The sequence below is a fragment of the Pseudoliparis swirei genome, chromosome 18 (assembly GCF_029220125.1).
Source record: "Pseudoliparis swirei isolate HS2019 ecotype Mariana Trench chromosome 18, NWPU_hadal_v1, whole genome shotgun sequence".
Taxonomy (NCBI): domain Eukaryota; kingdom Metazoa; phylum Chordata; class Actinopteri; order Perciformes; family Liparidae; genus Pseudoliparis; species Pseudoliparis swirei.
Window position 1 is genome coordinate 3875760 of NC_079405.1, and position 12283 is coordinate 3888042.

At 42.8% G+C, this 12283-nt stretch overlaps 1 protein-coding gene across 5 annotated transcripts in view; it reads left to right on the forward strand.

Annotated features, from left to right (window-relative positions):
* The window catches only part of LOC130207795 (plasma membrane calcium-transporting ATPase 1-like), an 82470-nt gene that overhangs the window by 36683 nt on the left and 33504 nt on the right, over positions 1–12283 (forward strand). For 3 of the 5 annotated variants that reach the window (XM_056436500.1, XM_056436502.1, XM_056436497.1), the window contains exons 3-7: positions 1273–1470; positions 2270–2527; positions 2848–2973; positions 3326–3451; positions 8133–8168. In XM_056436500.1, the coding sequence (XP_056292475.1) occupies positions 1273–1470; positions 2270–2527; positions 2848–2973; positions 3326–3451; positions 8133–8168 (744 nt within the window). The remainder of the gene's footprint in view (positions 1–1272; positions 1471–2269; positions 2528–2847; positions 2974–3325; positions 3452–8132; positions 8169–12283) is intronic. The other 2 variants (XM_056436501.1, XM_056436498.1) reach the window with 1 other exon arrangement.

Genomic DNA, 12283 nt, shown 5'->3' on the forward strand with positions numbered 1-12283 from the left:
GGGCACTCGGTAGAGCGCATACCTTCACATATCACAAGATTGGGCATTGAATTATGAACATTTTGGCATTAGTTGCATGCCAATTGGATAAAAATTGACCGCGCTATGGTAAAAAGAAGATGTTGACCTTTTCATGACCTTGACCTTTGACCCGATCGATCCCAACATCTAATCAAATGGTCCCCGGATAATAACCAATCATCCCACCAAATTTCATGCGATTCGGTTTAATACTTTTTGAGTTATGCGAGGAACACGCATACAAATAAATAAATAAATAAATACACAGCGATCAAAACATAACCTTCCTCATTTTCAATGCGACGGTAATAATAATAATAATAATAATGAAACGGAAGCCCTCCTGCTCCCTTCGAGAGCATCCGGGTCGACGGAGATCCTGTCGTTGTCGTTGTCTCTCTGGAGAGCGAGCGGCCGGCCGTGAGTCGCAGCTCTGGAATCGACGACTCCCAGAGGAGGTCGTGTCTTCAGAGAGCAGCTGGTTGTGAACGAGGAACGCAGACGCACGCGTTGGCTAGTCGGAGACGTCAGAACACTGCAGTGCATGCTCCATTTCATTTCTTTCAACATACTTATTCTACTTTTATTGTTCTCTTGTTGATTTAAATTTCATCCATATATATAAAAAGTAAAGCTGTAGTTTTAGTTTCAGGCTTTTAAAACAAATATTATTTTCTTTCTTATGAAATTAAGTCATTTTATCTTTTCAAGCCTCTAAAATGGAGCCACTCTGGACACACGGGGATCAGTGGAAATCCTCGTTTCTCCCATCCGTGTGGCTGCACCTAAACGCACCATTTGCCTGACCCTTTTTTTAGTGCATTTCATTTTTTTATCTCCAGAAAAGAAAAGGAGGGAATAGTGAATAAGAAAATGCATCATTTCTTTGGCTGGAACTAATCTGCGTTGGTGATCCGCCCAAATAAATACTGCGTATGGAAATACTGCGGTCGTTCGTGGCAACAAAAGTAGGTCATGTTGCAAAACTACTGTTTATGGAAGTGTGTGAGTTCTTTTCCTAACTACAAGAGCACACTCGGCCTTCTCGGCTGCAGCCAATCACGCTCGCTGGATGCAGATTGAACCACAAACGTAAAGAATCATGAGATATTGGAGAGAAATCACACATTTAATTAATGAATCCGAGGATTTTGTACTTGTTGGTCATTTCTACATTGAATTTATTGCATTGTTGTCGTTTAGTTTTCCACATCGACGTGATTCGTTAACGTGTGGCGTTCCCGTCTACAGGTCTGTCCGGTAACCCTGTGGATTTGGAGAAACGTCACGTGGCGTTTGGAAAGAACTTCATCCCCCCCAAGAAGTCCAAGACGTTCCTGCAGCTGGTGTGGGAGGCGCTGCAGGACGTCACGCTCATTATTCTGGAAATCGCCGCCATCATCTCGCTGGGCCTGTCCTTCTACCATCCACCAGGGGGCGACAGTGAAGGTCGGTACAGTCCGAACTAAAAGACACGACCGGAGATGCTTTTATGTTATAATGTGTAGACTTAAGTAACATGGCGGATGTTGATATTCTAATATTAAAAGCGGATCCCAGTGTTTTAATACTCTATTTATTTAAATTAGTTCACTGTTAGGTCAATAACATTATCGACAAACTAATTAGATATCCACGTTGGGGAAATAATAAATATAATTTCTTGCAATCTATTATTCTTATTTTGTATTTTACTTGATTTCTTTGTGTGTAGGATATTTTTTATATATTATTTGCATAAACTTTTATTACATTTTTCACCTTTTTTTTCTTAGTTTTTTTCTCTTTAGTTTTTTCTTAAATCAATAAATACATATTCAATTAATATATATACAGTATATATATATATTCATTCAATTTATTATTATTATTACATTTATTTATTCATTATTTTTTCTATTTTATTTACTCAATCCATTCTTAAATAAATACATACATATTAAATGAATATATATTTATAAATATATATTTTTTCTATTTACCTATCCTTATTATATTTTGACCTGTGCCTGTTTTCCATGTTCAAGAACCAACATAAAAGAGATAAATATTGTCTTGAATGTCTTGCCAACAAATTGTAATAATTAGGAGGAATTGAAAATAGAAAAGTTTAAGACGGCGTAAAAACATTTGTGCATTGTGTTTGTTTCTCTCACTACGACTACTGTTAGTTGAGCATCTTTAATTTGACAAAGCCGCTCAGTCTGTTTGTCCTGAGCACATATTGATTTGATGATTTATCTCTCAGAATGCGGCGAGGCCGCCAGTGGCATCGAGGACGAGGGCGAGGCCCAGGCCGGCTGGATCGAGGGCGCCGCCATCCTGTTCTCGGTCATCATCGTCGTCCTGGTGACGGCCTTCAACGACTGGTCCAAGGAGAAGCAGTTCCGCGGGCTGCAGAGTCGGATCGAGCAAGAGCAAAAGTTTACCGTCATCCGCAAAGGCCAGGTCATCCAGATCCCCGTGGCCGAGCTGGTGGTGGGAGACATCGCTCAGATCAAATACGGTACGAGACCACCGACACCTGACTGAAACTAAAGTATATCGACAGGGTTGTGATGTATTATAGTTACCTTTTCAAGAGGGAGGAAAGAATCTTGATTTAAGCTAAAAAGGAAATGTGTGACCTCATTTGTCTTTTTGTTCAACTTTGGTCTGAAGCCTGACCTTTCCTGGATCTATAATACTCCTCATCAACCATAAGTCTGTTTCTAGCGTTGGGGGCTCAGCCTCCATCAGAGGGTGAGAGGACTGCAGAAAAGCCCGAGCACGTGTTTCCCCTGTGGCTGATGAATGAAATGCACCCTTTGACCTCTGCGCCTGCAGGAGACCTGCTGCCTGCTGACGGGATCCTGATCCAAGGCAACGACCTGAAGATTGACGAGAGCTCTCTCACTGGAGAATCCGATCAAGTCCGAAAGTCTATGGAGAAGGACCCCATGCTGCTGTGCGGTGAGTGCCTGCGTGACATGGACAAGCACTGATGATTCTAAATATATTTAACCTGTTATTACGTTTGATATAAGTGCAAAATCCACCTAGAATCAACATAGAAAGCTGCGTCATGACCTAGACAGAGGTAACACACTATGAGATTAAAAAGTAGTGGCCCCAAGATGGATCCTTGGAACTCCACAATTTAATATCAGAAAATTGCGATACTAAAGAACTAAACGAATTGTCTTCTTTTTTGTATTAAGTTTTGAAATATGCAGCTGTAGAAAAGATGATGCGCCTCCACGCAAGTCGTGAGGCGAAGGACAAAGATCCGGTTGTGACTCGTGTCTCTTGAACCTCTCCCCAGGGACCCATGTCATGGAGGGATCGGGCAGAATGGTGGTGTCGGCCGTCGGCCTCAACTCTCAAACCGGCATCATCTTCACTCTGCTGAGCGCCAGCGAGCACGACGAAGTGAAGAAGGTCAAGAAAAGTAAGACGCGAGACGAAGCCGAGCCCACTCGCCCTGAAGGTCCTCATACGAGTACACTTAAACGTGTGAAGTGTGTGTGTACTGCAAAAGAAAGACGACTACCATCGTGTCAGATTCTGAATATTTCTACTCTACTGTTTGAACTGTGCAGATTGGAAATATGTGCACGTTTTTTTGGGTCGGCTGGTGTTGGTTTGAAGTTTCTCCTGTCACACGACAGTCTCCACCTACAGGTAGAGTTCACGTCTAGAGGTAGAGTTCACGTCTAGAGGTAGAGTTCACGTCTCGAGGTAGTGTTCAGGTCTACCTGTAGAGTTCACGTCTAGAGGTAGAGTTCAGGTCTACCTGTATAGTTCAGGTCTAGAGGTAGAGTTCAGGTCTACCTGTATAGTTCAGGTCTACCTGTAGAGTTCATGTCTAGAGGTAGAGTTCACGTCTACAGGTAAAGGTCACGTCTACAGGTATAGTTCAGGTCTAGAGGTAGAGTTCAGGTCTAGAGGTAGAGTTCAGGTCTACCTGTATAGTTCAGGTCTAGAGGTAGAGTTCACGTCTCGAGGTAGAGTTCAGGTCTACCTGTAGAGTTCATGTCTAGAGGTATAGTTCAGGTCTAGAGGTAGAGTTCAGGTCTAGAGGTAGAGTTCAGGTCTAGAGGTAGAGGTCACATCTACAGGTAAAGGTCACGTCTACAGGTAGAGTTCACGTCTCGAGGTAGAGTTCAGGTCTACCTGTAGAGTTCATGTCTACAGGTATAGTTCAGGTCTAGAGGTAGAGTTCAGGTCTAGAGGTAGAGTTCAGGTCTAGAGGTAGAGTTCAGGTCTACCTGTATAGTTCAGGTCTAGAGGTAGAGTTCACGTCTCGAGGTAGAGTTCAGGTCTACCTGTAGAGTTCATGTCTAGAGGTATAGTTCAGGTCTAGAGGTAGAGTTCAGGTCTAGAGGTAGAGTTCAGGTCTAGAGGTAGAGGTCACGTCTAGAGGTAGAGTTCAGGTCTAGAGGTAGAGGTCACGTCTACAGGTAAAGGTCACGTCTACAGGTAGAGTTCGTAGAGTTCACGCCTAGAGGTAGAGTTCGTAGAGTTCACGCCTAGAGGTAGAGTTCACGTCTACAGGTAGAGTTCTCGTCTACAGGTAGAGTTCGTAGAGTTCTCGTCTACAGGTAGAGTTCACGTCTAGAGGTAGAGTTCAGGTCTAGAGGTAGAGTTCAGGTCTAGAGATAGAGTTCAGGTCTACCTGTAGAGTTCATGTCTAGAGGTAGAGTTCACGTCTACAGGTAAAGGTCACGTCTACAGGTATAGTTCAGGTCTAGAGGTAGAGTTCAGGTCTAGAGGTAGAGTTCAGGTCTACCTGTATAGTTCAGGTCTAGAGGTAGAGTTCACGTCTCGAGGTAGAGTTCAGGTCTACCTGTAGAGTTCATGTCTAGAGGTATAGTTCAGGTCTAGAGGTAGAGTTCAGGTCTAGAGGTAGAGTTCAGGTCTACCTGTAGAGTTCATGTCTAGAGGTAGAGTTCACGTCTAGAGGTAGAGGTCACGTCTAGAGGTAGAGTTCAGGTCTAGAGGTAGAGGTCACGTCTAGAGGTATAGTTCAGGTCTAGAGGTAGAGTTCAGGTCTACCTGTATAGTTCAGGTCTAGAGGTAGAGTTCACGTCTCGAGGTAGAGTTCAGGTCTACCTGTAGAGTTCATGTCTAGAGGTATAGTTCAGGTCTAGAGGTAGAGTTCAGGTCTACCTGTAGAGTTCATGTCTAGAGGTAGAGTTCACGTCTAGAGGTAGAGTTCAGGTCTACAGGTAAAGGTCACGTCTACAGGTAGAGTTCGTAGAGTTCACGCCTAGAGGTAGAGTTCACGTCTACAGGTAGAGTTCTCGTCTAGAGGTGGAGTTCTCGTCTACAGGTAGAGTTCGTAGAGTTCTCGTCTACAGGTAGAGTTCACGTCTAGAGGTAGAGTTCACGTCTACAGGTAGAGTTCACGCCTAGAGGTCAAGTTCACGTCTACAGGTATAGTTCAGGTCTAGAGGTAGAGTTCTCGTCTACAGGTAGAGTTCGTAGAGTTCTCGTCTACAGGTAGAGTTCGTAGAGTTCTCGTCTAGAGGTAGAGTTCTCGTCTACAGGTAGAGTTCTCGTCTACAGGTAGAGTTCTCGTCTACAGGTAGAGTTCTCGTCTAGAGGTAGAGTTCTCGTCTACAGGTAGAGTTCGTAGAGTTCTCGTCTAGAGGTAGAGTTCTCGTCTACAGGTAGAGTTCGTAGAGTTCTCGTCTAGAGGTAGAGTTCTCGTCTACAGGTAGAGTTCGTAGAGTTCTCGTCTACAGGTAGAGTTCTCGTCTACAGGTAGAGTTCTCGTCTACAGGTAGAGTTCATCCAGTCGGAGCTGGTACCATCAGAGATGTTTGAAGGGTCCGGCTACAGTATTTCAGCATATTGAGCTTGGACAGGTCACTAAAGTGAATAAATGAGACCACGGATGAGTTCACCGGTAGTGGTCATATCTGCTGAACAACAACTAAACACAACTGATGTTTTTCAATCGGCCGTTCACTAAACCCCTCCCCTTAACATCAGCGATTGTCCAATCAAAGCTCAGACGCCATAACGAGGCACAGCCGGCCTGTGGAGGGATTGGGTCTGTCCACATGTTGAAGAGGTGTGAATGGGGGTTCGTAGTACGTGATTCACTCTGCGACCGAAGAGTCTGTTGTGTGGCGACCTCCGGTTGCTGAGAGAGAGAATATTTCTGCTGTGTGTTTTAAGTGCGATGATAACACCAGGACCTCTAGCTTTAGCCCCGGTATGTTGTCACCATTGAGTTCTCGTTTAATTTATTTATTATTGATTTATTTTAAGTGGTGCTTTTTATTTAAAGAGTCGGTTGGAAACATTAAAAAAAAAGCAAACTGGAGACCGAGTCAAAGGACAGGCTGTTAACTTCCGCCTATAACCAAGGAGTTATGAATAATGTTGAGGGTTAATCTTCCATTGTTATCGTAAACTGAATAATTGCTCGATGGGAATCTTTACCAACAGACCGTAAACACTCCGTCCTGGTCTCATTTATTCACGGTGGTTTACGGCCACCGTACCGAGGTGTTGATGCACCAGGCGAACCTTTTTGACGTGGAACCCTCCCAAAAAGCCCCGATGACCCTGAAGCTGCCGCAGAGCAGTTTGTCGTAAACCCAACGGGCGTTTCCGAGTCGGCCTCTTTTGCTTTTGGTTTTGCTTGTGATCACGTTAACCCCCTTTTTTACTCATGTTTTTATTTTTCTTAAGTTTGTTTTTTGTCTGATCATTTTAGTTTTTACTGGCTAGAGTTTGAGTTCATTGTGAACCGGCTGAATGCACCGACTCAGGGGAGAGAGAGAGAAACCGGTGACGAGGAGGGCCGCGAGGCAAGCTTTGAAGACGTGACTCCACTCGGGCTGAGAGTGAGCAGAAATGAGCGGCTTTTATATCGGCGTCTCACACATGTGGCACGTGAGGGTCCTTTGATGCGTAATCCTCAAACCTGAACCCTCAACGCTTTTCCAAAATGTCCCCGAAAATGTCCTCACTGTTAATATTTCATAGGCAAGTCAGAAACGTACAATAACGCACACTGTTGTGTGTCTCTGGAGTCTCTGGGAGCAGCAGAAAGTCGGCACACTTTACCGTCACGCGCGGCTGCATCGGCCCACTTCACACACAGGGATGCACAATAAAACACCCACACACACACATGTACTCATGTAAAGTCACACCCATCTTAGGTGTGTGTGTGTGTGTGTATAAACATACTTGCAGCAGTTCAGCCTTTGTCATCAATCACATACCATGAGCTGAATAACAAGGGTTGTGTGTGTGTGTTGGCTTTGACCTTGCCAAACCTCCTTTCACAATAAAAGCAGAGCGCTCCATATAAGGGCAACAGGAAGTTGTTGCCCTTGCAGAGGAAAGTACTCCTGGTCATTAATCCGATCGACGGTGATAACAGGTTCACGTTCATGCAGAGCAGGAAGTGGACAGAGTCCATCAAAGTCTCTCGTCCACGAGTGAACGCGACCTGAAGCCGTGAACGCAGCGATTTAAGAAAGCGTGCAGCTTCGTCCAAAGCGTTCCACGATCCGTGTGAACGTTGGAAGAATAATTGTTGATCGATCAGAGAATTCGCCTTTTTATGAGAAGGTCGACGGTAGAGAGACCACAGATAAAGGAGAGAGAGAGAGAGAGAGAGGCTGCTGCACCTGTCAGACCAGACCCAGGGCAGGTCTGGTTCACGGTCAGCACCTTAAAGGAATAGTCCACCTAAAAACAATAAAAGTGTACACTTCATGCTCTCACTTCCTTAACATCCTCCATGTGTATTGGGTCCATAGAGAGGAGAGCACGATGTACAATGTAGATTATTTTTGGGTGAACTATTCCTTTAACCACCCGGGTGACACGGAAACCACTAAACTGACCACGTGCTCAACCAATGGCTGTAGAGGATGTCGTTGTACAGTAGAGTGACTGCAGGTACCCGGCGGTCAGCGTCGCCATGGTTACCCCTGCAAAGAAGTGCCGTGTGGCTCTCTCCTCTGATGGTCCATTCCTGCCCTCGACACACACACACACACACACACACCTGTGGGTTTCTATAAGTTCAGTTTGATTTGATCTTCTTTTTCTTTTGAGCCATCTTATCAGCATTCCGCCCTCTCTCTCTGTCCGAACAGGTAAAAAACAAGGACCCCCCGAAAATCGCAACAAAGGTAACCCCTCCACTCATCCATCTGTCCCTCTCTGTTCCTCCATCCTTCCTGTTGCTCACCCCCTCCTCACTCTCCACTCAGCGGCAGGAGGGGAGTGTCCAGTCCATCTCTCTCTCTCTCTCTCTCTCTCTCTCTGCTGTCTAGAGGGGGACGTTCTCTCGCCTTGCTTTACCTGTAAAAGGGTGCAACTCTCAACCTTCAAGTCTTTGACAGCCAATCACAGCGTTCACAGTTTGTCATGGTAACTTCCGTAGGGGGGCGGGGGGATAATGGGATTATACCTGCGCCTTTAAACTCTGAGCGTGTGTCGGCAATTTTAACGTTATTTTGTGGAGAAGTTGTCCGAGACTGATTTAATTTGTGCGTTTAGCTCAATAAGTGTTTCGGGTTTCACATTATTCACGTTGGCACACAAACATCACTCTCTCACTCCTTTAGTCATTTGCTCTCTAATTTAACCAACTTGTATTTACTGTAAACTGCCGAATAATTACAATCATTGAAGTAGTGAAAACAGTTAACTAACTGTGACTCTGAATTTAAATGAATCAAAACATTATTATTATGTGCTATATAAACATTTTAAATAAATTGATTTCTGAGTTGATTTAAAATGATTCAGAAGTAATTTTATTACCAGTTATTTGTCAGTAGTCGTTGTTTTCAGCGAATATGCCAAAAGCTTCTCAAATGTGAATATTTTACTGTCTTTTCTATTTCTTCTATGATGCTAACTTAAAAACAAATATTGTGTATAAACATTTTGTTAATATTTTCACGTTGTTTTTTTGGAAATTTGTCATTTCTATTTTCTGATTCTATAAATTGATTAATCGCAAAATGAAAATAATTGTTACCGGTCACCGTAGTGTGGCTGATAATATTTTTATATATTATTATCCTCAATTCAGGGCTTCACACATAATAATATTTGAAATAAAAACTTTAATGAAAATAAGGCCTTCTATTTGTAATTTATTAGCCAGTTACTGACAGATATAACGCGGTGACAAGCTAATAATAATATACATATTACCATAACACAGCGGAGTGGAGGAGGTGATCATCGGGTGCTGAAGGCGTTAACACAAAATAACATTTTGTTTGCACAAATTCAATTATTCCTTGAGAATAATTTCTCTACAAAATGTTACCGATGTTCTTGCATGAAGCCAAACGTCCCAAAGACGCTCGAGCACCGAGACACAAATGCAGCTCCGCCGGTGTGACCCCCACGGTGTCCTTCACGGGCGACGCCGTGTCGAATCAAGCGCTCCCTCGGTGCTTCAGCATTTAACATTGGAGGGTTGTGACTGCTGTGAGTTTGTGTCGATGACGTCATCGCTCCAACCTCCAAACACTCGACCAGACATCCGTCCTCAATGTCCCGTGTGATGCAACACATGTCCAACTTCCTCTGCAAGCTGTTTACACACACACACACACACACAGGCGCACACACCGCGCCCCTCCTCCCGACCCCCCGCGGTTTGAGCATCTGCTGTGGACAGAATGCTTCTTGATGTTTCCAGAAAACACACACACACACACATCCACACACACACACACACACACACTCCTTGGACACTCATCCCACTGTTGGCAGCGCTGCAGTCACAGATGACTTCCCCTAAAAACACCCAAACACCTTGAGTCAGAGTAACTAAACCCAAACTCCTGTGGAAAAGGTGCTTCGGGGGTTTCGCTGCTCTCCAAGTAAAAGTGTTAATTCTTAAAAAGTGAAATATTGTTCAGTATTGTTCCGTCAGGATTTTCATTTATATGATGTTTCTGGATTAATATTACTGCTGCACTAATATGTGTGTTTCATTTTGTTTTGTTAAATGTCACACTTATTTACTGTTTTGTAGTTTTAATCTTTGATTCAGGTTATCCATATATACATATACAGGACTGTCTCAGAAAATTAGAATATTGTGATAAAGTTCTTTATTTTCTGTAATGCAATTAAAAAAACAAAAATGTCATGCATTCTGGATTCATTACAAATCAACTGAAATATTGCAAGCCTTTTATTCTTTTAATATTGCTGATTATGGCTTACAGCTTAAGAAAACTCTAAAATCCTATCTCATAAAATTAGAATATTTCCTCAGACCAAGTAAAAAAAAAGATTTATAACAGCAAAACAAAATCAAACATTTGAAAATGTCCATTAATGCACTCAGTACTTGGTTGGGAATCCTTTTGCACGGATTACTGCATCAATGCGGCGTGGCATGGAGGCAATCAGCCTGTGGCATTGCTGAGGGTTTATGGATGCCCAGGATGCTTCAATAGCGGCCTTTAGCTCATTTGCATTGTTGGGTCTGGTGTCTTTCAGCTTCTTCTTCATAATACCCCACAAATTCTCTATGGGGTTCAGGTCAGGGGAATTGGCAGGCCAATCGAGGACAGTAATGCCATGGTCAGTACACCAGTTACTGGTGGTTTTGGCACTGTGGGCAGGTGCCAGATCATGCTGGAAAATGAAATCCTCATCTCCATAGAGCTTTTCAGCAGACGGAAGCATGTAGTGCTCTAAAATCTCTTGGTACACAGCTGCATTTACTCTGGACTTGATGAAACACAGTGGACCAACACCAGCAGCTGACATGGCTCCCCAAACCATCACTGACTGTGGGAACTTCACACTGGATTTCAAGCAACTTGGATTTTGCGCCTCTCTTTTTGTGTCTTACCCTCCTGATGGAGGGTGTCAATGATGGTCCTCTGGACAGCAGTCAGATCAGCAGTCTTCCCATACTTGTGATTTAGTTTACTGAACCAAGCTGAGTGTTTTCAAGGCTCAGGAAACCCTTGCAGGTGTTTGAGTTAATTAGACGATTCAAGTGATTTGTTTAATACCCTACTAGTATACTTTTTCATGATATTCTAATATTTAGAGATAGGATATTTGAGTTTTCTTAAGCTGTAAGCCATAATCAGCAATATTAAAAGAATAAAAGGCTTGCAATATTTCAGTTGATTTGTAATGAATCCAGAATGCATGACATTTTTGATTTTTTAATTGCATTACAGAAAATAAAGAACTTTATCACAATATTCTAATTTTCTGAGACAGTCCTGTATATATATTTATATGTATATATATATGTATATATTTATATGTATATATATGTATATATTTTTATATTTATATATATATATTTATACATATATATATGTATATATATATATGTATATATATATATATATATGAAGGGTAGAAAATCATCCCAGTTTTCAGCTTTGCAAAAGATACAAATATTTCTCTGAGATTTAGGGAGGTAGAAGTATAAAGTTGCGTACATTCTAAATGCTCAATTCAAGTACAAGTACCTTAAACTCCAGCTTAGTGCAGTATTTGAGTTTCTGTCCCGTTCCACGGCCGGTAGCGTTAGATTTCTCGCCGCTCCGCTGAGCTTCTTGGTTCCTGTCCGACGTTTCCACCAGCAGCTGTTTTGTTTTTAGTCTTTTTTTTCTTTCATACACGGCTTCTCTGAGTTGTTGATATTTCTTGTGCCCGCTGGACGTAGAAGCAGCTGTTTTTAATTCATATTGTCAGGATTATGTTTCCGTCAGTTCTTCTGCCCCCTAGTGGCCAACAAAACAACGACTGCAGCTTTTAAATCGAACCCGCTGAATCGGTTGATGAGGCTTCTTCTTTTCCGGGTTTTACCCATCACTGTAAATAAAACCCTACCGGGTAAAACAGGGTCGTTTTAATTGGCCGTCACACTTTCCTGAAGGCCAATTGGATGAACTAAAACCCTCAGATATTCTGTTTACTATCACGTGAGCCAAATAACAACAAAGCCTCACAAAACGAAAGCTGGCTCGAGCTCGAAACAGGATTTTAAACAATTAATCATTCAGCGAAAATGATTGCCAGTTAATTTTTCCGTGAATGTGCCGGTTTCTAAATCAATTAATTTTGCCCTATGAGCTTCTGAAAGGCTTTTAAAGGAAATAACGACAACATCAGCGTAGAAGCGACTGGACAAATTAATAAAAACAGTGACAGTGTTGAGTACTGAGAGCAGCAGCGGTGGTGAAATGACTCCCGTTATGAAAGAGGGAAGCTTCTCTGACTCCGGTGATGTCATCGCTCC